This window comes from Lacerta agilis, chromosome 1 (genome assembly GCF_009819535.1).
Source record: "Lacerta agilis isolate rLacAgi1 chromosome 1, rLacAgi1.pri, whole genome shotgun sequence".
Lineage (NCBI taxonomy): Eukaryota > Metazoa > Chordata > Lepidosauria > Squamata > Lacertidae > Lacerta > Lacerta agilis.
In genome coordinates, this window is record NC_046312.1 from 93,601,559 (window position 1) to 93,627,709 (window position 26,151).

Below are 26,151 nucleotides of genomic sequence, written 5' to 3' on the forward strand. Positions count from 1 at the left end.
CAATCTTTCTTTTCCATTTAGAATCCTGGACATCTCAATTATTCTAACCTTTTATTTTAGTGTTCCCATATAATAATGATTAGATACAAGTCCCAGATTAATTTTGGCAAGAGTAAATAAGCATATGCTTGTGCTCTTGCCAAAGAAGCAGGCTGAGTTGCGTAACTAGCCTTAGAGCAAATAGGAGCTTGAGTAAAACGGCATGGTGCAAAATGCACAATCAATGAAAACATTGCAATTGTTGGGGAACCTCTGGTTAAGAAGTGTTTTGTTTTACACATAAGGCACATTTACTGCAAACAAGGAACACCATTGCAAGGTGAAGAGGCTGAAAACTTTGGAATTGCATTATAGAGGAGTTTAATAATTAAACAGATTTTTTAAAACACTTTGCCCCATACCACTGAGTGCATCCTTGAAAAAAGAAAAGAGGCTCCAAGTACTTCATTTGAATACTATCCAGTTCTGGGAAGAGATTCCTGTTAGAGAAACTATCAATCAAAATTAAAAGCACAATCCAATGCATTTTTACTTGGAAGTTGGTCCTACTGTGTTCAGTGCAACTTGGGCTGCAATCCTTGCATACTTAAAACTGGAACTAATAGGCATTGGCTGTTATCCAGACCATGCGTGTTCATCAGACTCCCATTGTATTCTACCAGCTAAAAGCACGATCATGGTGCCTCCTCCTAGGTAAATGGGTTAGGATTGCAGTCTAAGAGGCTGAACTACAATCATGGTTCAAGACTCACCACCATTTGAGCTTCAAAGCAAGTCATTTTCTGTTCAGTGGCAGCAATAACAGCGACTTACCTTATAGGTTCCATTGTATGCAAGATAATGAATGGGAAGGACACTGAATATTTTTAAAGCTCTAAATAAAAGTGTTTTGTCAGCTATAGCAGATGAAGCACTACAAGTACCTGGGAGTCTTTCCCCTGTTGCAACCAGCAATTAGCTGTCGTTGTGTGGGCCTGGTACTGGATCAAGGACAAATCTAACGTGTTGAAAAACAAAAACACCGGGGCCTAATAAAGTGGAGAAAATGTGTTTATAGGTGACTACAAATGCATGGGATATCAAAGTTTTGAATATACTTCATATTAACTGCAACTATTGCCATTTCCATTGTATGCTTGAGTGTTTTTTTTCCTGTGCCATTTACTTTATATTTTAATTCAACTGGATTTTTTCCTGGAAAGCCCCATTATATGCTCCTTATCATAAAGAGCCATTCACACAGTACGTAAAAATATCTTCTGTAAGAGAAAAGTTACCAAAATAATGCCAAATATACAGTTGTATGCATATTTGTATTGTAAAATATAAACAGAATCTGGTCATCTTTTGGGTATTGCCTGCTCTAATATGGCTGTATTTTTTTAAAATAATTGAGGGGGGATGAAGGAAAAGGGAAGGGAGCAGGAACGAGAAAAATATACATAATTTTTTGAGGAAAGACAATGTCTTTTGAACGTAATGAATGCCAACTAGTAAAGAGAAATGCAGTTTTAAATATTATATAATACCTATCGGAGCACAGACTGCAGTGACCTTGAATCAGTGGCTTGCTTTTTCCCTCACTCTGCTCCTTCTTTTCCCCTTCCTTGGAACAAATTTTGCTACTGGCAGAAGAAGCTGTCAGGCAAAACACTGAAAAATTGGTGTCATTTCCTAGCCGGTAAGTGCAGAACTGATACTAAATATTTTATGATTTGTTTTCACATGCTTTCTCTTTCCTCTTTCTTGCTTGCAGGATTGATCGTTGCCTCTCTGGCAATATGCTGGCTGCCAAATCAAGTTCGAAGGATCATGGCTGCTGCTAGACCTAAGCAGGACTGGACAGTCCCCTACTTTAGAGCATACATCACCCTGCTACCTATAGCAAATACGTTCTTCTACCTCAGCTCCGTCGTGAACCCGCTCCTGTACAATATCTCCTCCCAGCAGTTCCGGAATGTGTTTGTTCAGGTCCTCCGCTGTCGCCTGACACTGGAACACGCCAACAAACAGAAGCTTTTAAGAGCCAATTTGAATTCTGCAGCCGATAGTCGCCGCTCGCGGCGCCCATTGATCTTCGCGTCATCCGCCGTGCGCAAGTCTTCCACCAAGAGCGCTAACAAGGTTTTCTTAAGTACTTTTCAGAGCGAAACCAAGCCTGGCTGCAGTTTGCAGAAATTGAGTCTTGAATCACTGGAGCTGAATGTGAAAACGATGCCACTGGAGACTTGCACAGATCCTAGCCCTGCTAACCAAAATGGACTTTGTGAACACGAACTGTGAATCCACATTTAAAAAAACAAAGCCAGATGATACAGTATGCTAAAAATTGGATTTTTAAAAAATAAATAAATAAGCACCACAAAGGGTTTTTGCAATCTATTTGGTTGCACCCTCCAAGTTTAAGTGCTTTGTTTCGATAGACTACGTCCCAGTAACATAAATGAATATGGGTTCTACATGGGTGACGGCTTTTTTTTTAAGTGCATACCAGAAAGACAGGACAACTAGACGTATTCTGCTGCTAACGAAGTTGCTGAGGATTTTTCAAATCAAACTCTTCTTTTAGCAGTTGGAAGCAAACAGCAACATTACAATGGAAACCAGCTGTGCCTGGACAACAAGACACCAATAACAAAAAAAATTATTCCATTAGAGTTCAGCAGTGTACTGATGTTAAAAATGCCAAGCTAGAGAGCAGTATGGTTGTTAATATACCAGCCCTGGCATGGTGCCAGAGTTTCCCCTCTTCTTTGGCCTGGGCCCATTGCAGAGTGGAGTATTGCAGCAGCTTATACAAACAGAGTTTATCTTCCCTGGAGTACAGAAAGTCTGGTATCCGGCAGAGGTCATGAGGCAAGCTGCAGAGGATGCGCAGGACTTGCGATACAGGATCCCTATGGACACAGAACAAAAGTTTATTTAGCCTCATATGAACAAACATGCTTTCTACTGTATGTTAGCTCTTTTTTCTATTTAAATAGGCTGCCAAGATTCCCCTAATAGTAGTTCTGATTCTCAGCGCATTTCCAAAGGACTTAGCCCACCATCACCTGTTGTGTATCTCAGCAGGAAATGCAGGGCTTTAAATAAATGGCACTGTTCTTAATGTGGATGATGTCAGTCAAGTCCAACATTCTAAGGGAGAACCAACTGTCACTTTGTGTCAGTTAGCTTTGGTCTGTTGGTTGGTTAGGCTGCTGCTACTTAAAGATGTGTCAAGAGATTCATTAATATAGTTTATATAGTTTATATCTTGTTTTGTAACATAAATATGTACATGAATGAATCTGTCAGTAAATTACTTTACATTGGTTATTAATCAGATTCATGTGTATCTTTATTTTGAGAGGGATATAGGGACTGACAATCAAGAAAAGGATGAAAGACTCAAATGAGTCATCAGCCGTTTGCCACTGTGCAGGTTTAAATAAAGAACCTTTAACTCTGCTACTATATTATATAAAGTTCCCACACTTTCAAAAGCTCCCCCCATCCCCCATTTGCTCTCCACAAAGCCCGGAAATTGTAAATCCAATACATTTGTGGCATACAGAACTTTATTTAAAGAGAGGTTTTAAAACTTTAAAAGTTGTACCTGTTTAAGATTTGAGTACATGGAAGTTTGATCACATTCCAAACAGCTTAAGGAGACCCACAATTGTTTTTATGCTTCTGATTTGCAACGTGCTAAAGGAAGTTCTCATTTTATACACTTTCTGTGGGGAGGAAATCACCTCCAAACGAAGAAAAAGCTCATTAGAGAATTTGGAATCTACAGAGCAATACTCACAAACACAAAGATTATAAATATTCTCTCTTTCCCCATCCTTGTAACTAGGCTACTGTAGAGAGTTGGATAAACAGAAGTCAGAACAAAATGACTTGCCTTGTAAGAAGCCCTCTAGAGACTGTTCTGCACCTTTTGTAATTAAATGTGTGTAATATGTATTTTAAATGTTATATGTGTATGTGTGTGTGTGTATACAACACAACACAACACAACACAACACAACACACACACACACCAAAATTGGTTCAGAGGGAGTTAAGAACAGCACACAGGGTGGGGGCGTTGTTCCATCTGGCAAGCTCTTATGCGGACAGAATGTTTGTATTAACACGGTGTATTCCACCTGATCCATAGAACATGTCTGCATGGAAAACCACATTTTATGAGCAGGAAAATGGAATAGAACAGACAAGTTTTACTAACTTAGCAATGCCTGTGAGTAAAAGCTGTAAGCGGCACTGCACACACTAATAAAGAGTGCTACGTTTAGGTATTCCCTCACTATATTAGAACCCAGGCAGGGTACACTAAAAGGTTCATGATTTTGGAGACAATTATCTTGGAGAATAAACAACTTCTGTAGCTTGTGGGAAATACAGCACGTGAGAAGCTTGAATTTAATGGAAATGGAGTGGATCCCCCCCCCCCCGTCTCCCACACATAGCAGATACTGTATACTTTAAGATTTATTCACTTGAATTGGGTTAGTGGACCAGCCTACAGTTAAGTCTCTGTTATTATGTATATGGACCATGTACACAGTGCAATTAAATCTATGAAATGAGAGTTGGTCTGCTTTACTAATGCAAGTCGTGACAGCTGTTTATGCTTATTATAATTTATTGGTTTCCTTCATTTATGTAGCTGCATTCACCCAACAGTTTTATTCCATTTCCCCAAACTGTTAATTTCCACATCATATTTGAGTTTCCACACAGCATAGAAGCCATTTCCAGAAAACTAATGGAACACAACACACATTAAGTGCTCTTTCTATGTTACTTAGTTCCAGGGGACGAAAATCCATTTATAGCCCCCATGACCTAGAAAGTCATGGAAGTGACTAAATTTGGGGAAGTATACCAGCATATGGTTCTTTCCTGCTGTTTTCATGGCTGAATCATAGACAATAGAAGCCCACGTGTGTGGGAAGGGTGGTGGAACAGTGAATGAATATTCAATGACATTCATTGTTGGGTCAAACCACAACCAGTGTGAATGAAATTTAGCATGACATACTGGTATAGAGGTCAAAAAGCCACAGTTCCATAACAAAACTTGTATTGCAGTCTGAAATGAACACTGGAAAGCAGGACAGAAGCACTAGCATTATAATCAGGAATTGTAGAGTTGCAAGGGGTTGGACTAGATGATCCTTGGGGTCCCTTCCAATGCAGGAATATGCAGCTGTCCCATATGGGGATCGAACCTGCAACCTTGGCATTATCAGCACCACACTATAACCAACTGAGCTATCCAGGTTTTATGCAATATTCATCATGTATGAATACACCAGTAATCAAGAAAATACACATATATAATTCATAGGGTGGCTTATTCTAATTCTCTTAGTACAGTAAGTATCTCTTTCTACCTTTTTTATCCTACTTAGTGGATAAAGATTGAGACCACTTCCAGACACGTTTCTAGTAGAATACTTGCAACAGCCCCCTACACCAGTTACAGACGTATTATACCAACTTCTGCCTAATTGGGTTGGCTTTGGCATGGTGTGGATTGAGATTAACCCAGCTGTAAATGGAAGGGCTTCCTCCTTTCATTCGTGGAAGAGACCAGGATCCAGTAGGGCTCTATGTCAGAAGAAAAGATGGAGTAATTTTTGCTAATCATGCCTGTCCCGGCACCACCCTCCAGAAATGTTCCAGAGGATTTCCTAACTCGCCATAACACCTTTTCATGAGGCACAGGGGGTGGCAACTGGCAACAATTGTCTCCTCAACCCTTCAGCATGCGTGGAACTCTGCTCATCACAAGTCAAATCCAGACACTGTTAGAAACTTAGATATGTAAGCTAGGTGCCAAATGGCTCCTTAAACCAAATTTACACTCACCAGAATCTCTAGTTGCCACTTAATGGCAAGATGGGTCTAAATTCTTATTTTTCAAATGATGGACTGACTGATTGATTCTCAGTTAAACACCCAGCTAGCTCAGATGACAAACTTGAGCTAGGTTAAGAACTTTGAGAACTTAAAAAAGAAAAGTCACTTTATCCAGGGGCAGTCCACATATGTATGGCCTATTCCTACCTCTTTTTCTTAATGGTGACACAGTCCATTTATAACCTAAGAATATTTTTCACAACTGCGAGCATAGCGGTCGGGTGGGGTGGGGTAAGCAAAGACAAGCTACAACATATAACTATAAAGTTACTCACTGTTCCTGCCCAGGCTGCCCAGAAAAAAGCATTTTGGTTCCTGAAATTCATTCTGATTGTGCAGATCCTACAGGATGTGGTATTGGTGTGTGAAAACAGTCAATATCCAATGATCTCCAGATGGCGGAGATGTCAGGCACCATGCTAGTGCCCAGGCATCTTCACTTGGTCGCAGGTGGCCAATAGGTCAGGTGCAAAATGCACTTGGCTAATTTCAAACACTGAATCCAGACCATTGTGATCAGCATCCATACAGAACATGAATTTTACAGGAGATTACTATTTCCTGCATAGTTGCTGGCACATGGTCATGGCAGCTGCAGCAGGCACAGCTCTTTACAGCAGGGAAAGAGAACCTGTGACTCCCCAGATGTCGTTTGGCTCAAATTCCTGTCACTCCCAGCTAGCCTTGCCAGTTATCAAGGGTAGGAGCTGTAGCCCAGCTGCCTTTAGCACATCTGTGAGAATTACTGCAGCCATACTAGCAGAGGGCCGTAGATGTAAAGGAATTCAAGACCAATTGCTCTGCAAGAAATAAGAATCTCAAGAAAGGGCAAATCTCCTAATTGCTTAAAGAGTTTACTATGGACTACCAGAGCTTGTTACACATGCCTCACTCCGCAGCTAAACTCACAAAAACAAAACAAGGGTTTTCAATTGTAAAAACAAGTCATGTATTTATTTCCTTCACATTTTGCACAGTAACAGCAGATGAAAGAGACTGTATCAGTCCTTGAAAGCTGAATGCAAACTGAAAAACCTAAGGTGAAAGGTTTCATATCTGCCTTTCAGCAGTAACAATCCTGCAGCTACTTAAAAATCTGAATAACACAAAGAGCCAAATGAGGTAAAATGCTCATAAAATGTAGCTCAATGCCAAGCTTTCCATTTAGGACATTGGGATGAGCTGTGTTTAATCCTTCTATTCAAAAGACCTAACTGTGCAACAGCTGAGTGTCCAATCAAACCTGCAGGAATTCATCTTTCAGTGACAAACACTTTGAAACCATCAGTTCCATGCTGGCATTTCAGACATATTGAACAACAAATGCAGCAGTGGTAACTCACTAATTTGCCATCTAATGTCACTTTTAATCACCCATTACCATAAACTCAACAGCTCATCTAGAAACAACTCATGGAAACACATTATCACAAGCTACACCTTATGCATTTTATAGTTCGGACAATGATATGGCACATAGTGTCTATGGTCACGACAACTAACAAAACTTTGCATTTCCAATATCTGGTGGAACAATTGGCATCTTGCCACACAAGCTGCAATCCAGTGCACACTTACCTGGAAGTAAGCCCCACTGAATTCAGTGGGACTTGCTTCTGCATAAATGTGAATAGGATTGTGCTGGTATAGTAACTCAACCAACCTGTCATTAAATGTGTCTGATCATTTAATATCTTCCTTGAGAGACTATGGAGTCTTCAGTGCCCCCGGGTTAGTCCCCTGATCTCTTTTCCCAATGCTGTTATTTCTAGAAAATAATTCCCAGGAGTGCCTCTGGGCTAAGCAATACTTTAAAAAGGGAGCAAGTTTCTTCCTTTCATTGCCTCTTTCTCTCATTTTTGTAACATAGCACCAAACAACACATTCAGGTTGCAGAAACCAGAATCACATACAGCACATTGGAGATAATTGATTTCTGTCAAGTTAGCACACTGAATTGGGTCCATAAAAAGTTAGCTGCTCTTGGGACTTACTGTCATCAGTTTGAAAAGTTAGTAATGATTTAACTTAAAACTCATAGATTGCAATGGAAGCTAAATGCAACTGACTTATTCCAAGCCACTGGAATTACAAATGCCAAGATTGTTGCATCTAAAAAGACTTACTTTGTGCTCCCACCTGAAATATCACTAAAAACCTGAAAGCTCCAAAGTTATGCAACTTATTCCCCCAAAGATGCATCTAACACCTTCATTATGTGATCCACCTCATATGCTGCAGATGCCCTAGAACTTCATTGTGAATGGTGGGTAAGAAAACAAAACTATAAAAGAGTACCAACCAAAAAATTTTCATAAATTACCTGTGTTGTGAAATAAATTTTAGCTTATGCAAGTTGGGCTTCACTAGTGATTGAATAATAATCAGAGTGTACTATGTTTCTCCTTGACTACATTTCTAAAAAAGCAAAAACTCCTTTTACCAAATGCTGCTATCCTAATACTAGGGAAAAGGTAAGGACTGGATTCCTAACAGGAGCTAACCCATCTTTGTATTCTTCACTTGGAATTAGATGAACATCCTTTGGCTTTGATAGTTTTGCACTGCTTATACTACAAATAAGTTTCTACTCAGAAAAGAATCTGTCACTGTGTAGTTAGTCTACTGGATGTGTTGAAATGACACAGAGACCCATTCGTAACCAACCGTTGAATATATGTCATGGGATATTTCACCTCAGTTCTGACCTGGCCAATCTCCATCTGTGGCCAAGAAACAGGTTAGCCATACAAAGACCAAGTAACCAAGTAGATTCTAGTTTCCAATGTCTACTGTTTTCCTTTATCCCTCTTGCTCTGTGGTCATTATCCTTTTATGATCATAAAGCCAATTCATGAAATGCTCTCTTTCCCCATTATGTATTGCACTGGTGACAGCTCATTTAGGAATATAAAACTGGTGGCAGAATCTTTTGTTGGGAACTTCTGTACCAGGTGATACCAAAAAGCAATCTGTGTCTTAATGAGAACTAATTTGAACCAAATAATTGTGCTATATATAGATAACTGGACCACATAACTGCAATAAAACTGTTAGCACATTTGCAAAGCTAATGGGTCCAGTACGGTTTCAAATTGGATGGATACAATTTGTTGAGATCCCTGCATTGCAGCGAGTTGGACTATATGACCCTTGGGTTCCCTTCCAACTCTACAATTCTATGATCCTATGATAATATACAGCCTCCATCATTCCTCAATAAAACTCAATGAACCTCCTGGTGGGATTGTGCCCTGTGTTCTACTCCAGGACAACACCAACAGAAATGTTTTTTTTTTAAGATTCACCTTGCCCAGTGGGCAAACTCCTCTACAGCATCTCAATTCCATTCACACACAGAATTAGTCTTTCCATTTGTGGAAGTCTAATTAGGATCTAAGCCCCAGCCTTTTACATGGAGAAAAATTTGCATTACATTTTCTCTCACTCTTCCCAACTCCCTCTCTCATTTGCAGACTTGGTCATAATTCATGTCAATCTCTGCTGCCTCCATTAAATTTAATTTTCAGCACATCATATAGACAGGCTAGTAATTAATAATTATTCTTTTCTTAATGATACACTTTGTGATTTATGACTGTTTTCTCTTGGATGTTATTCCCATTTGTTTGTTCATAAAGACAAGATTGAATACCTTGTGCGTAAACTGATAAAGGCTTTCAGCTCACTCCTGATAAGGGTCTCCTGTAAATGGGCCCATTTATCTCTCCTTTCTCAAACTTTCCCGTGTGTGTGTGTGTGGTGTGTGTGTGTGTAAGTTAATTTCTTTTAAAGCCATTTGCTTTGATGGAAGTGTCGATCCGCACTTAAAAACTACCTGTTCTTTCTTCCCCTCCAGATAGCATTCCTTACCTCCTTTCAAATTACATTGTGTTTAGTTCTAACCAAAATTTTAATACACAGTTGCAGCACCACTCAGATCTTTTTAAAATTGCATTTATATTCCACCTTTTCGCTAAGGCACTCAAAGAACCATGGTGTTCTCCCCCCCCCCCCCGCTGGGGGAGACTTGGTGCAGTAGACTGAGAGGCAGTGACTATCCCAAAGTCTCTAGCGAGTTCATGGCTGAATGTGGATTTGAACCCTGGACTCCCAGGTCATAGAATTGTAGAGTTGGAAGAGACCTGAAGGGTCATCTAGTCCAGCCCCCTGCAATGCAGAAACCTTGGCTAAAGCATCCATGACAGATGGCCATCTAACCTCTGCTTTAAAACCTCCATACTGCTGGTGAGTCCAAGCATGTATGGACAGCATATCAAACTTTTGTCTTTCTTATAAAATAAATGTACTGTATGCTGATAAATTTAAGAATGTAAGGAGAGCCCTGCTGGATCAGGCCACCGACCTATCTGTCCAGCTTTTCATTTCCACAGTGGCTACCTCTGGGAAGCCTACAAGCAAGCTATGAGAGGAACAGCGCTCTCTGGCTGTTGTTTGCTAGCAGTCCACAGGGACAATACCTCTGATACGGGAAATAAAAGAACCTGATCAGGATTAAGAGTCATTAATCTGTCTAGTCCTCTTTTAAAGCCATCTAATTTTGTACCAATTGCAACATCCTGTGGAAATGAACTCACAAGTATTTCCTTTTGACTCTCTTGAATCTCTCCTACCCTGCAGTTCATTAGCCAAACCCAGGTCCAAGTAGTATGAGAGGAGAGAATCTCTCTCTCCACTTCCTCCACACCATGAATTATTTTACACCCACATCCTAACTCACGTTTTTAATAAACCATAAATATTGGAACCTTTTTCATAAGGGAGTTGTCTCAGACCCTGATCACTTTGGTCATCCTTTTCCCCATCTTAGCACATCTACAATATAGAAAAAGGACCCTATCTCAGAAGGTATGTGCAGAAGAGAGCATGTTTAGCCTGGAAAAAGAGGAGATATGATAGCCATTTTCAAATATCTGAAGCGCTGTCACATGGAGGCGGGAGCAAGCTTGTTTTCTCCTGCTCTGGAGAGTAGGACATGAACCAATGACTTCAAGTTGCAGGAAAGGAAATTCCGACTAGACACACGAAAAAACTTTCTGACAGTAAGAGCTGTTCGACAGTGGAACAGTCACCCTTGGGAGGCTGTGGACTCTCCTTGCTTGGAGGTTTTTTAGGCAGAGGTTAGATGGCCATCTGTCATGGATGCTTTCAGCTGAGATTCCTGCATTGCAGGGGGTTGGACTAGATGACCCGTGGGATCCCTTCCAACTACCTGGAACAATGTGGAGAGGAGGAAAGGATTGTTCCACCTGGCAAGCAGAAATGCTTGCACTGACGAAATAATCATAAGAATGCAATGCTGAATTCCTCCTCACAGTATTCCAAGACTTTATATAGATTTGTATAAAGGCATAAGATATTGCTTGTTTCATTTTCAACCATTTCCCTAATGACCCTGACATGGAATTGACCTTTTTAATAGATGCCACATAGTCAGTGTTTACACTAAACTGACCACGATAACCCCATGATCCCTTGCCTGGTCACCCAGCTCAGCTTCCATTGGTATATACATGTGAAGCTATCATTCTTTTGCTTCGGTGTGCAACATTGATAGTTTCCTTCTGTCCCCAAATAATTAATCATTTGAGATGAAACTTTAGTACAAAATTTACAATTGTGTAACTACTTAGTCCTGAAGACGAAGTCTCTGGTTTTCTGTCACCTTTTCTATTCTGATACTTTGATCCATGTCTTTTAGGTCCAAATAACAGTAGAACAGTCATATTCTCAGGTATATGACCTACAAGGAATCTTTAAAAACATTCCGAAATGACTCTGAAAAGCAGACTCTCCCTATTGGATATATATATTATTTTATTAAAAGATTTTTAAACAACACCCTTCATAAATTAGTAATCAAGGTAGTGTAAAAACAAGACCAAAGAGATCATACCTATGTAGACACAACCATAAAATAGAGTGAGTGATATGTCCTCCTTTTACCAAATATATTCTCATAATCTTTGCTGTAGCATTTCTCATAAGAATCCCTGTCTATCATTGTTGACCAGTCAGAGGAAGCACTGTTTTCACATATTTATCCAATGGAATTCAAAATGTATTAGAAGTGGGAGTGAGGTGGTAGCATTATGTATAAAAAGCAGCACGCTGTTTAATTTGTATGTTTCACTAAATTATTACCATTCTGCTTTAAGAGTGAGGTGTTTCTAGTAAATTCTTTTATCATACTGGACAATTATATACACACACACACACACACACACATATATATGTATGTATACACACTGCATCAGACCAACATGGCTACCTACCTGAATCTAGAACAAATGAAGTAATTCGTCAATAATCTGTTTTGGCAGGAGGAATTTTTATGAGATAAGATGCTACATTCCTCTAAGGGCTGATTTATGCAAGGGTTGATTATATGGCAAGCATTCCTGTTGTGTGTACACTGATGATTACACTGCCTAACACCATAAGCAGTAAGCAAAATGTACACATCTCCAAATGTCAGGGCTAAGCAGTGAATAATCCCCAGGAGGCTGCTGTGGGACTACTGCAGTTTCCCAGGAGTGTTTTAAGATATTTGTCTTCGCTTCACCAGTTTACTGTATAGTGTTCAGCACTGCAAACATGGGTGTGCAAGAGCGTCTCATGTAGAATGAGCACATATATTCTACACAAGATGCTCTTGCACACCTATATATTCCTATATGCATAAAAAGTAAGGCTGTCACCACACAGCTCACAATGGAGTTTTTGTTTGTTTGCTTGTTGGCTTCACTACTCGATTTGCATAAAGTCAGCAGGAGCAGGGGATAAGAGAGATGGCAGGTTGCGCAACAGCAGAGCCCATGTGATGGGAGTGAGAAGAGAGATCACTGAAAACGAAAAGGTGGTAGTTTAAAACAACAGCAGAATAAAGCAGAGATGGAAGGAGACAGAGGAGATTGGTGGTTTTAAACAGCAGAGATTTAAATAAAGCAAAACAAAATAAAAAATTCTTTCCAGTAGCACCTTAGAGACCAACTAAGTTTGTTCTTGGTATGAGCTTTCGTGTGCATGCACACTTCTTCAGAAATGCACACGAAAGCTCATACCAAGAACAAACTTAGTTGGTCTCTAAGGTGCTACTGGAAAGAATTTTTTATTTTGTTTTGACTATGGCAGACCAACACAGCTACCCACCTGTAACTTAAATAAAGCAGTGATGGAGCAACACTGAGAGGGCAAAAATATTTGAAACAATGGGAGAGGTTTGAGTGAGCAGGAGGTGACACAGTGGGAAAGGGACAATGTGTTCATACAGCAAGAAGGGAGTTATAAAAGTCTCAGTTAGTGGTTTTTATTATTATTATCTTAGCTTCTGTGTTGTACCTCTTTCTGCTATTCCACCTTAAAACTGGTTGTTGTTGCTGTTTTTTTTTAACCCCACAACCCTTCAGCACCTCTCTGTCCTTGCTTTACTTCAATTTCCACCATTATTTTAATCTAGTGTGCCTCCACCTCTGCTTTACTCAAACTTATGCCATTGTTTGAGAAAGCAAGAAGGATGGAATGCCGAAAAGAAAAATGGCTGTCCTGAACTTCTCCCTTGTCACCAACTGCATGTGAGAAAGATAAAAGTTGCAGGAAAGGGGAGAGGAAGGAGATATTGGAGATTAAAGTAGTGGTGTGGAATGACCCGAAGAACAGGAAGGGATAGAGGCTTGTTAATTGGGAAGATGAACAGGGTGCTTAGTAGTTGCATTGTGTGGGAGGGAAAAAGATGTAGGAGCTCAACATGGGGGTGGTTTGTGTGGTGGGGAGTCTTAAAAAGCCAGCTAAAGTCTATTGTTGTCAGAGTATCTCCTGAGCCAGTTTGGTGTAGTGGTTAAGAGCGGCAGGCTCGTAATCTGGGGAACCGGGTTCGTGTCTGCACTCCTCCACATGCAGCTGCTGGGTGACCTTGGGCTAGTCACACTTCTTTGAAGTCTCTCAGCCCCACTCACCTCACAGAGTGTTTGTTGTGGGGGAGGAAGGGAAAGGAGAATGTTAGCCGCTTTGAGACTCCTTCGGGTAGTGAAAAGCGGGATATCAAATCCAAACTCTTCTTCTCAAATTTTCAAGCAAACCATATATGGCACTGACTTAATGATACGTGTATGGCTCATAGTGTACAACTCAATACCACAGATAAATGGCTGTATCCATGATATTCCTAATGCAGTTGTAGAAATGCAGCATTTCTACTTTATAGTAAGATCCAGCTTTGGAGACAGTGTGGGGATTGGCATGTTCTTTTCATCTGTGGAGTCACTGAAGCAAAGTTTAGGCATGTTGTTTTTCTCAGTTGTTCTTAAGTCTTCTTGTAAATGGTACACGGAAGCATTTTTATGTGAATGAAGTCTGGATCCTGATTTTCCAATAACATTTAGGAAATTTGGAATATGCCATTCAGGTACACACTCAATTAACCTCCCTGCTACACAGATTATTCCTCCTTTCCCCTTCCATGGTTTTCTTTAACTGTGGTGTACCTTTATGTCTAAATCAGTGCACCAGCAAGGCTTGCTCTTATCACCAGATTTGCAAACCTCAGTGATTGGTGTGTGTGGATAGAATCTTGTTATAGTTAATCTAAGCACATATGCATATTTAAAACAACACTGAAGTTAAAACAATGGAAAGATGGGATTTATGTAGGAAAGGCTATGTGAGCCCATAACAAAATGTCTGAGCATCAAGACTAAGAATATTACATTGACATCTACAGCCACCAGAGTTTTATGAGGCAGCTTCCTTATATCATTGTTTTGTCTGCAAACAGCACCCTACCACTGATTGTTTGAAGTGCTTTCAGTTCTTTTTGACAGCATCATTAGCAGCAATAGTACTATAAATTTCTAGCCCTTTGGTGTTTTGGGTTTAGCAGTGGATAAGAATACTCAGATGCTTGCCCAGAGATCCTATCAATAAATTGTAAGGGATTGCTGGCATTAAATCCACTTTTCATTATAATAAACTTTTAGAAGGGAAAGGGAGTGTAGTGCATATGCACTAAATGAATAAGGTCACTGCAAACTGTTCTGGAATTTATTCATTTTTATGTGAAATTTAAACCACACTCTAGTAGTCTGGAAGCTTAGAACTGAACTGCTAAGATAGCAGCCTGTGGGCACCGTATCTGATCATTGTATATCCCCTCAGAACAAGTCCAATAAATGGAAAAACATAAAAGCTATTGTCCATATCACTGTGAGAAATTAAAGTCGCTCAACCAGAAATTGCAACTTCCTTTTAAAATAATCCATCAATTTTTTTGCATTTTTATTCTTTTCATGGTTTTTTTTTCCAAATCATAAACTACTTCAAGTCAACTTCTAGCTCCATCACTGCTTTACTGTGTTTAAAAGTACTTTAAAAAAAAGCAATTTATTATAAGCTCTCCATGGTTTCACCTTATCTAATGCACTTAATTTAGTTCATCTCCTGCTTCCTTTGTAGTGTTACAGGCAACCGTAAGATGGAAGCAATTTATTAATAAGAGAACATGCCCTACAGCTTTAGCATCTGAAAACACTTCCTGAATGGTAATATATCTGAAGCTCTGAATTTATAGCATATAGTGAAAGTTAATAACATATACCATAATTCTTTTATTGCATGCAGCCTTGTTTATCATCGACAGACAGGAGCTGGGTGCTTCAGATATGGGTAACTATAAAGTTATTCCAGACAAACACTGACAGTAAGGAACTGGCTGCAATGCCACTACTTGGTGCAGGTGTCCAGGGGCCAAGGCAGCAAATGCCCCTGCTTCTCCCTCTGGGAAGCCTATTTCATTAATAACTTATATAGGAAGAGATGCACATCTCCTCATCCTTTCTTGTTAAGCGTTACCACTCCAGTACGATTAGAATGCGTTTGGACAGGATACTCAAACTGTGTAATATGGAATGTATGCACCATTACTTTTTAAAGGACTGTATTAAGGATAGGATTGTGCTTTTAAACAAAAAAGCCCTCTTTCCAGTGCAGAGTCCTGAGAAGTACCCCCCCCCCGGTAGATTCACATTTTATTTTTATATATTCTCATGCCACCCTTCATACGAGGATCACAGGGTGGTTCACAATATCTACACCAGGGGTTCCCAAACTAAGGCCCGCGGGCCAGATGCGGCCCAATCGCCTTCTAAATGTGGCCCGTTGACGGTCTGGGAATAAGCGTATTTTTACATGAGTAGAAGGTGTCCTTTTACTCAAAATGCATCTCTGGGTTATTTGTGGGGCATAGGAATTCGTTCATAATTTTTTTCAAAATATAGTCCGGCCCCCCCACAATGTCTGAGGGACAGTGGACCGGCCCATGGCTGAAACAGTTTGCTGACCCTTGATCTACACGCACAGTATTTAATACAGAGTTTAAAAGTTATTGTGAACGTCAGGCACATTAGTGTGAGGGCCTCCCAAGAAATTATTCTGATCCCCCAAGCCCCCACCCATTGATTTGGTGGCATTGGTAAAAAGAAAAACCACTGAAGTAGACACAGCACTGAAGTAGGTGGACACAAAGATGTGGATACAAAGTGTTATGTATTGGTTTAATATGTATACATGAGTTTCACTTTCCCACTCCAGAGTGATTCAAACAGGTGCGGTGACAGTTGCTGTTGGTTAACTTGTTGGCACAATTTGGATCCTTACTCTGATTGGTTCCCGCCAAAATCTAAATGTATCCTTTCCCCAACTCCTGTTCCTGAGAGTATAAAAGGAGCTGGGACCTTTCTTAACTAAAGTAAGGGGGGAATGTGCACCTTTAACATTGATGCAACTAGTATGTCACCTTTTTCTGGGAGAGGCTCCTCTACCTTTGACAGGTGGGTGAAAAACAAAAACTCAGCAATCGATTGTTCTGCACTGCAGCTGTATTGTAGTAAAAGCTCAACATGGTCATAGCAAGGCAAAACTGAATGCGACAGCCGTTGAATTACACATGCAGCAGATCAATGAGTTAAATAATTAAGGGGAACTTTTTCAAAATTAGTTTTTCTCTTGGTTTCTGATAATTAGTACGAAAATAACTTGTTTTGCAGAGCTTTAAAAACAGCATTTATTAATCTGCACTGTACCCAGTTTCCTAACATACTAGCTGAAGTGCACAATTACAGTAATTGCTTTAATTGCACTGTAGCATTTTATACAACCTTGCATACCCAGGAAAATGCCACTGTAAACTGAACAAATGTATTAAAAAAAATCCCAAACATTTTATTTAAGGAAATCATGTTGCTGGTGAATTCAGTTGCAGTAGAAATTCAGCTCTCTGGACAGTTTGACATTATGGCTTCTAGTTTTTCACTTTATTGTTTTCTTTTTTAAAAAAGTAAAGTATTTAAGCCCATACCACTATTTTTCGGGTTCTCTTACAAATGGTATAGCACATCTTATACCAGATGAATGGAGTAGAAACAATGGGAAATATGTGCTTAAAAGCCGCTTAACAGTAAAAGTTCAGAAACCTTATTTTTATTTTTAAAAACATACACACATACACTCACTCACTCTCTCTCATACACACATTCCCTAGAAGTTGGCTAGGCACCTAATCCCCCCCTTTTTTTCTTCCTTCCTACTCTCAATTTCTTTCTCCATATTCATTTGCCATGATAGGGAAACTGAATTTAGACAACTAATATCAAGAGCCAAGATGGCAATCACTAACTACCACCAGCTTTGTTGCTGAATACTTTCCTTAATTAGTGATAAATATTTGTCACATATCCATAACGTGTTTACCCTCAGTCACCCCATTTACCTCTCTACATCTATATAATCTAAACTCCTTCATCCTCCATTATCTCTGAAAACTTTGGGTTGCGTCCAACGGCTGGCTTTGAACTGCTAAGCAGAAAGTGCTACCACTTACATGAGGCAGAGTATCCATTTTAACCAATTTCCTCCACACATCTACTGCAGCCCATCACACTCCTTATCCTATTCTAGAGTGTTCCACAGCTGTGAAGAGCAGCTTTGCATGGGACAGCTTGTAGTGGAATCAACAAAAACCAGGTGTCTCAATTTATAGAAGTGCTTTTCGCTAGTGAAAATCCACTATTTGTACAACCATTTCGTTCTCTTTAATTAGGCAATGAAAGTATGTTGCATTGTTTGTAGAAGCCTGATGTGATTATTTTATGGGTTGCTTAGTATCCACACTAAATAATTTACAATCCAAGCTATTACTATGTTCCTAAATTTGGATTTTCTGAAATTTCTCTGTCAGTCATGTTTTGTCTATGGATTGATTCTGATTTGGACACTGCTAGAAACTACTCTAGTAAAGGTTTGCATGTTAGTTTGTATAACTTACAAATGGGTCCGTCTTGACCAATAATCATGTTCAATGAAGTACATTCTAATTCATTTACATGGCACTTAATTATAAATTGGTTTATCATTCTTTATTAGCTAACTATGTGAGCTGAGCCACAACAATTCTGTTTCCAAATGAAGAAATGGTGCCGGGAGATCTAAAATTGCTGGGGGCGGGGGTCCCCACAAGCTAAGATTTGAATCCAAGTCAAATATGCCGATATCTTCCTCTTACTCAAATATCCTAAAAGGCGTCAAGATGGTGAAAAGCGAAACTACTTCATAATTACAAAAGGAACTGAAAATAATACAGCAAGTTTTAGGATGTTGTTATATAAACCTTTTGGTGCGCACACATTTAGTGTATTCAACATTATGTGTGTGGAAATCTGTTTGCACAAGAGGGTTTTCCTGACCCTTCCTCTCTGTAGCCCCCTGTATCCTTCAGGGAAGAAAACCTGGTATGTGGTGCATGGGCTTCAACAACATGCAGAATCATTAAAAGTTATGTGTGAGGTAGTTTGCATAAACAAGCTGCTTCCATTTAACTGCCAGCATTTCTGTCTCCAGCTGCAGCCTCTGAACCATCTCCCACACCTTTCCTAAGGATTTTCTGATCCACAGGGGAAATTATCATGGCCCGTGAGACTGCAATGGAGGGGGAGGGGGCACTGGGAAAGTCCATTACACACATGTAAGTCTGCCCATATAACATTGGCTACTGTATACAGTTTTGGTTGCACTGTTGCTAAAAGGACAAACTGAAGAAAATTAATGCAGCTTTTTCGACTACTGTTTTAAGACCTTCCTATAAGAAAAGACTGAAGAGCCTAGAACTTGTTGGTGTGTGTATGGGGAAAGGCATACTAAAATTGGAGGATGGTATGAGAGAGATTTGCAAAATTGTGAACAACTGGGCATAGCATTAAAAAAAAACCCAAAGCATTGCTTCAATGCTAGGACCTGGGGGTCTCCTATAATTTGTAGTGGTTCACACAGTGCATAATTAATGCATGGGATTCACTATCACAAGATGTGGTTGTGATCAGTGGTTTTGAAGAGTCTCTCTCTCTCTCTCTCTCTCTCTCTCTCTCTCTCTCACACACACACACACACACACACACACACGTTAATGGAGAATAGTTCTATCCAGGACTCTTAGCTACAATACCTAAAATGACAGAAGTATGCCTTCTAAGCCCCAGATAATAGAACTAAGAACAAGGGGGGGAGGGGCATTGAGTTTGACTTTCCAAAAACATCACATTGGCCACTCTGTACATTAGATGGATGTTGGTCCAATCTAAAAAGGCCATTCTTGTGTTTTTGCCTACAAGTGAGAAATCTGTGGCCCTCCAGGTATTGTTGGACTACAAGTCCTATCATCCCAGATCATTGGTCATGTTGGCTGGGGCTAATGGCAGTTGACACTCCCAACAACATCTAAGAAGTCGCAGGTTCTCTATTTTATCTGGATTAAGATAAAGATTAAGATAAGCGGGTGGTGCTGTGGGTTAAACCACAGAGCTTGCCAAGCAGAAGGTCGATGGTTCGAATACCCGCGATGGGGTGAGCTCCTGTTGCTCAGTCCCAGCTCCTGCCAACCTAGCAGTTCTAAAGCATGTCAAAGTGCAAGTAGATAAATAGGTACAGCTCCGGCGGGAAGGTAAACAGCATTTCCGTGCCCTGCTCTGGTTTGCCAGAAGTGGATTAGTCATGCTGGCCACATGACCCGGAAGCTGTACGCCGGCTCCCTCGACCAGTAAAGCGAGATGAGCGCCACAACCCCAGTGTCGTCCGCAACTGGACCCTAATGGTCAGGGTCCCTTTATCTAAGATAAAAGGGAGGCTCTGGTGCCTGAGTACTGTGTAACAAACAAAAAAATCAGTACGGAAATTGACCTGTGTAGGTGTCATCATTCCATTTAATGACTACTAACAAACGTGTGTCACATTGCCACCATTAGCATGTAGATAATATATTTAACTGTATGTAAATAAGTGATCCTATAGATTGCAAAACAGGAAAATAGATGAATGCATGTTCAAGTGTGTGGATCTACTGGCTTACTGATTTGGACGATTAACATGCTTTCAATTAAAGTATTATTATTATTTTGCCTGCCCTTAACCCTAAGGTCCTACGATGGTTGCAACAATTTAAAATACAACATTGCCTTTAAAATAAAGTACAAAAATATGTTGCATTTCACTTTGAAGTAAGATTTACACAAACCTTAATCATGTGCACTGAGAGAAATGCATATCTTACTAAACAAAACAACAACTATTAAATCTATACTAATTTGATTTTAGCTCTAGTAATCAAAAGGAGAACCTGTACTTGCAAGATTGCAATTTTATTTATTTTATATATTGGGTCAAAAATTCAAACTGAGTGGTTCTCTTTGAAAAAGAAAGAAATCTCTTCAGTGCTAAACAAGTGGAAAAGTAAGCAGCATTGGAAAATGGTATGTTAAATGTTGAGCTAGGCACATGCTAAAACGTAGGAATGTGGCATTTTATTTTGTACACATTTTTAAGTATCTGTAAGCAAACAAAAATCTAGCTGAACACAATCACACTAATAAACATAATCCTAAAGATGTAGGTAGCACTACTGAAATCTATGGACTGCTCTAGAGGTAATTATTTGAGCCCTGAATTGTTTCACAGTACCCTGTAATCTACCATCTCTTGGATTTAGCTACTCATAACCTGATCCTAAGCACATATATGGAACTAAGACTTACTAGTGTGAATGGAATATTCTTGTAAGAGTGCTCAATATCACAACCTTGATCCCATTGATTGCAATGGGACAAAACTGATTTAAAATCAGTGTTGTTGTCTTGCCTATTGGGTTAACTGCAGACTGGGATGTCTTTGATACAGGTAAGAATATACAGAAATGTCATCAATCATGGAAACTCTTGATCCAAGTTATAAATATATTTACATATGAAATTAAGCAGACCAGTAAGATAATACGTGTACTGCTGCTTGATATGCATAGGGAAAGTTCTGCTGTTAAGTCGGGTACTATTGTTACAACTTGGTACAAGATTCTTAGGTTGAGTAATTCATAGAAAAATATCGTTTAAAATGGCTCTCTCTTACTGAAGCCATTACAAATCAATTTCTCTCCAGTGGGGAAAGCATATTTATGTCACTCTAAATGTTTTAAGATCCAATTAGAACGGTTCTTACTTTGAACTTAACATAGTCATGGTAGCTTTAGCAATCAGTTTGAAAATCCAGTAGTACAGTAAATCTGATTTTTTTAAAAATTCCAACAAATTCATCACTTTAAAAATCTAGGTATCCCAAAGGTTTAAGCAAGCCATTCCCAGATAAAGGCCTACTGCTAGCACAGATTTTTCTGCCTCGCTAACCTTCAGCTTAAAAGATTACCAAAATGGTTTCTGGGAGGCTGTTAAAAGTTTTAAATTGCAAGTTGAAATAAAAATATTATGGCAGAAGAAGCAATGCTCGAAAAGCACAACTAAGGAAAACACTTTAATATTTCCGCTGGGATGTTTTTTAATGGCCTTTCAGCCCCCATTCCCATTCAATCCACTGAAGTCTCTCTATATTTTTACAGAAATATGAATGTTCTGTTTTGTGTTATTGTGAGAGTCTTAAAAATTGTATTTTGGATACTTTTCCAAAATTGCTTTTAAGTTCTAAAGAGCATCATAATGGTGTTAAACTTCTCTTTAGCAGGAGGATTTCCAGGCAGTATGAGGATTAAGAGGAAATGTTTGCTCTGTGTTGTGCATCCAAATGTTTACATGTTGAACTTGGGGATATACTTTTATTGCATGCTTTCAGAGAGCAGAGACAGATATTTTCCCGCCACCACTGTCCAATTCTTTACAACTAGATAGATCATTAACAGTGCATTTAGAAGATTAGTGCTTTTATTTACAGAATTTCTACCTGGAGTAGCTATGTACTGAACTGACAATTCTCATCCATTTTCATGGGTTTTAAAGAGGAAACAAATTACAAAAGCAGATGCAAACGCTGGTAGCCAATAATGGTTATTGTGGCACTTGTTTCATTTACCACAAAAAATGCCCAATTCACTATACAATCATTGGTTTGTTGCTGTTGTTACTTTTATGATTAACCACATATATTGTAATTATATATTTAAATCTTCCATTATCAGATAGGTCCCAGTGTTACTGACATGGGTGCTGAAGCATTCCTAGTTCAACAGGCATAACTTATTGATCTCCTTAGCAAATATATTCTACTCTTCCCAAAATGGATGATAATCTCCAATGTCAGTGATACACAATACTCTCCACATCTTCTGTTGTCTTGCTTTTATATGTCACAATTTCACCCCTCTAGAGATTTCAAAGCTAGATATTATTTCAGGAAGGGTTAGAATCAGTGGTTTTATATGGGCTTTCCCATAGATGCCAAATACCTTTTTTTCCCCTAGGTACAACTGTAAATCCAAAACATGTTTGATAGCAACCAGCATTAAACTCAGCAATGGGAGTTTTGTGGATCACGTGCTTTATGCTGCTAAAAAAAATATAATCCTTCCATGTTGCATGATTTGGTACACAGAAGAACAATTTATGTCATCAACATTTTCAGCCAACAGACTGTCAGATACTTTTGCAAAGCATGCCCTTTTGTGTGAAATTCCACATGGGAAATGATCTAGGACCCTTATTCCCAAGACCAAAGCAGAGCCTCCTAACCTTCAGCCCATCCTATGCAATTCCATTATATTTAATGGCCGAAAGCTCAGTTCACCACATCCGCTCTCCCTAAAGATCAACCACTGGGTATGTGACTTGCTAGAGTAAATAACGGCAGCTACTAATTCAATACATTTCCCTCCAACTGATGGGAGAAGGCCCGTGTAATTAACGGTAATGAGATTAAATGAACTTGTTATTAATTCCCGAGTATTCTAAAGAGGTCTGAGGCCACAAGTGTTGTTTTATTGTAGTTTTGATAACTTATTGTAAGTAAGCTTTAGCATTTTCAATGTAAAGTGGAAGGATGAACCCTGTGACATACAGCAGAATAAATGAATGGGACGGTTAACAATTCAAATCAAAGGTGTTATAAACATGCATTTGAATTACCTATGGAGTTGAATTAGACAGGAAATAAAATGAAAAGGGAAGAGGCTTAATGAGACAGAACTGATATAGTTTACCCTACCTGTACTTTGTTCCATGACTTCCTTTTGACACATATCTTGGACATTCACAGTGCAATTCACTATGAACTCTGGGGACGAGCAATCATTATTTAGCTGAAATTCCTCACACTGATAGCACTGTATTTGCAAAGCAAATCCTAGAATAGAAAGAAACATTATTTAGCATGTGCTAAGAATAATTTTTAATGCAGAAATTCTGTATTTATTTCTATAGGAACAAGCCCCATTGAACTCAATATGATTTATTTCATAAGCATAAAGACTTGCAGTAAGCAAGCAAGTCCCATTGATTCAGTAGCACTTACTTTTGAGCAGTCATGCTTAGGATTGTGCTGTATATTAAGTTTCCTTTTATTTAATTTCTCTCATATACACACACACACATACACATTCATTCTCTATCTGGCTGTAACCGTTGTCCTTTTAGCTAACACCATGGTTTATCATTATATAGTATCCTTTGATAACCTGCCAACTTCATTCCACAGCAGATCTTTAAACATGGGCAAAACTCATTATCAGTTATGTTAGCTTCCAAGTTTTCAAACCCTTCTGGCTTCATCAACCTAAACTGTATCCAGCAGGGGGCAGAATGAACAATAATGAGCAGTAGCAAAATTGATCTGTTTTGCTCACCATCTTGTCCTCTCTCCTTTTCCTTCTTAAAAGGTTTGGTGTAGGGTTGTGGTTGGGTTTTTTTAAGCACTAGGCTTTTAAAAAGCAAATGACCGAAAAAGTAAACCTCCTAATAGATGTGCTCCAGAGCTTTTCTGTGCCAAAGGGTTTACTTAACTACTAATTAATTGCAATGATTTAATTACTATTTTGCCATGCACAATTACAGCTGCAAAGCATCCTTAGCTTCCCTCTTTTATCATGCAAACGAGGGTCCTTCTGGAAGTTTAAGGGAGGGCCCGGGGAGTTTCCCCATATTTACTGTTTGCTGGAGCTGTGCCTGAGCAAGGGCATCCATCCTAGAACTCCCAACGCTCCTGGAGGATTTGGGTGCTATGGAAAGATCCGGACGGGATAGTCAACGCGATTACTGCCGCCCCCACACCCATTGGCAGTCGAGGGCTCTTGGGTGGGAAGGGGTGCTTTTAGCAATGTCTCCTTAAAATAAAGAAGTGCGATCATTGGAAGGAGCGGTTTGATCGGGCTAACAGGCAGGGAACCGGCTTCAGTGCGATCACAGCGGAAAATCAAGCTCAGCTGCCCAAGGATGGCCGAATAGTTGCCGTTAGTCAGTCGAGTTTCCTCCTCCCCATTCAATTCGTGGAGCCAGGCAGTAGATATTTGGGCTGTTTTACTTAAACAGGTGCCTACTGGCTCCTGACGGGCAGCCCTAGCCTTGTTGCTCCTTAAGGTAGTTTGCAGGAGAACTATTAAGTACACTCCACACCAAAGGGCTCTGTAAGGAACACGGGAGTTGGGAGGGTAACCGAAACGCACAGACAGAGAAGAATCCTCTCTGTTCCGAGGGTTGCTGGTTGGCGACTAAGCGGAGGGGTTCCCGGGCAACCGCATGCCAATGTGAATCGTCACCCCTCCCTGGGAAATAGGGGAAAGGAGACTTGTGGGAGCGATTGGGCTGGGGCTGCTGCTCTACGGCTTGCTGCGATCTGCCCGCGGAAGTTCCCTGGGCTTGTCTGGGGAGCTAGCCCCGGCAGCGTCCCTAAGGCAAGTGCAAGCTCACAGACGAGTTTTCCTTGGAAAGCCGAGTTTCTCTTCCAGAAATAAGCGCAGCAGGGATGGGCAAACAAGCTTTCCTTGCTGCTTTGAGCTAGACCTCTGGAAGCGGACGGGTTCCAGAGGCGGCGATGACCACGGGTGGGCTGCGTGACCCCGCGCATTTCTCGGGAGAGGCACACAGAGAAGCCAGGGTCCGGCGGTGGCTCAAGCTGCCAGGCAGGGCAGGGCAGAGCTGCAGGCGAGACCGGTAGCAAAAGGAGCCGCCGCCGCCGGCTTCTTGGCTGGCTGGGGCGGGAGCTGCAGAGTTGGTGCCAGCAGCAGCAGCAGCAGCTGTTGAATGGTAGGCGCGAACTTTGCAGAGTGCCGGCGAGGAGTCATTGGCACCGGGCAGGCACCGATTCGTGTCGGCGGGGCGGGGGTTGGGGGTCGGCTACGCGGGCGGTCCCCTCTTACCTGGCGCCAGCAACAATCCCCAGAAAGTTGTAGCCACGGCGAGGAGCCACATCCTCTTGGAGCCGTCGGAGGTGCTGGCGGTGGCGGTAGGGGACGCTGGCCAAGGCACGGCAGCTCTCAGTAGAAGCAGAAGCAGCAGCAGCCGGGCGACGCCGGGAGAGCCGCGCACCTCTGCCTCGTCGGACTGGTGCGACTGCCGCAGCCGCTGCGGAGAGGAGCTCCGGGGGCAGCAGGCGACGCCTCAGTCCGCATCGCCCGCCCGAGCCCCGGCTCCCTCTCTTCCTCCCTGTGAGAGCTCCCTCCAGCCTCGCCGGAGTTGAGAGACTGAAACTACAGCGGAAGACGCCTAGCCAAGAAGAGAGGGAGAGGAGGGCGGGGGGAGAGAGACCCATCGAATAACCCCCACCCTCCTTCCCGGGGTCACGTGATGCCCCCCCTTTCCTGGAGGGGGGAAGGAGGGAGAAAGTTTATGGAGACAGGCAGAATCCTTCAGCTTGGAGAGGCGAAGCGGGAGGAGGAGCCCCTCCCACCCTCCAAACACCTGCACGCGC

At 40.8% G+C, this 26,151-nt stretch overlaps 2 protein-coding genes across 3 annotated transcripts in view; one reads left to right on the forward strand and one right to left on the reverse strand.

Moving 5' to 3' along the window:
- GPR39 (G protein-coupled receptor 39) overlaps positions 1-2,971 on the forward strand; it is a 119,119-nt gene extending 116,148 nt beyond the window's left edge. For both annotated transcript variants that reach the window (XM_033163779.1, XM_033163770.1), the window contains exon 3: positions 1,757-2,971. In XM_033163779.1, the coding sequence (XP_033019670.1) occupies positions 1,757-2,283 (527 nt within the window). In that variant the 3' untranslated portion in view covers positions 2,284-2,971. The remainder of the gene's footprint in view (positions 1-1,756) is intronic.
- LYPD1 (LY6/PLAUR domain containing 1) lies at positions 2,644-25,966 on the reverse strand. The gene is made up of 3 exons (XM_033163794.1): positions 25,601-25,966; positions 23,455-23,592; positions 2,644-2,897 (listed from the first exon to the last, which is right to left on the reverse strand). The coding sequence occupies exons 1-3, from the start codon at positions 25,650-25,652 to the stop codon at positions 2,710-2,712; spliced, it is 378 nt and encodes a 125-aa protein (XP_033019685.1). The 5' UTR covers positions 25,653-25,966; the 3' UTR covers positions 2,644-2,709.
- Positions 25,967-26,151: the final 185 nt, after the last annotated feature.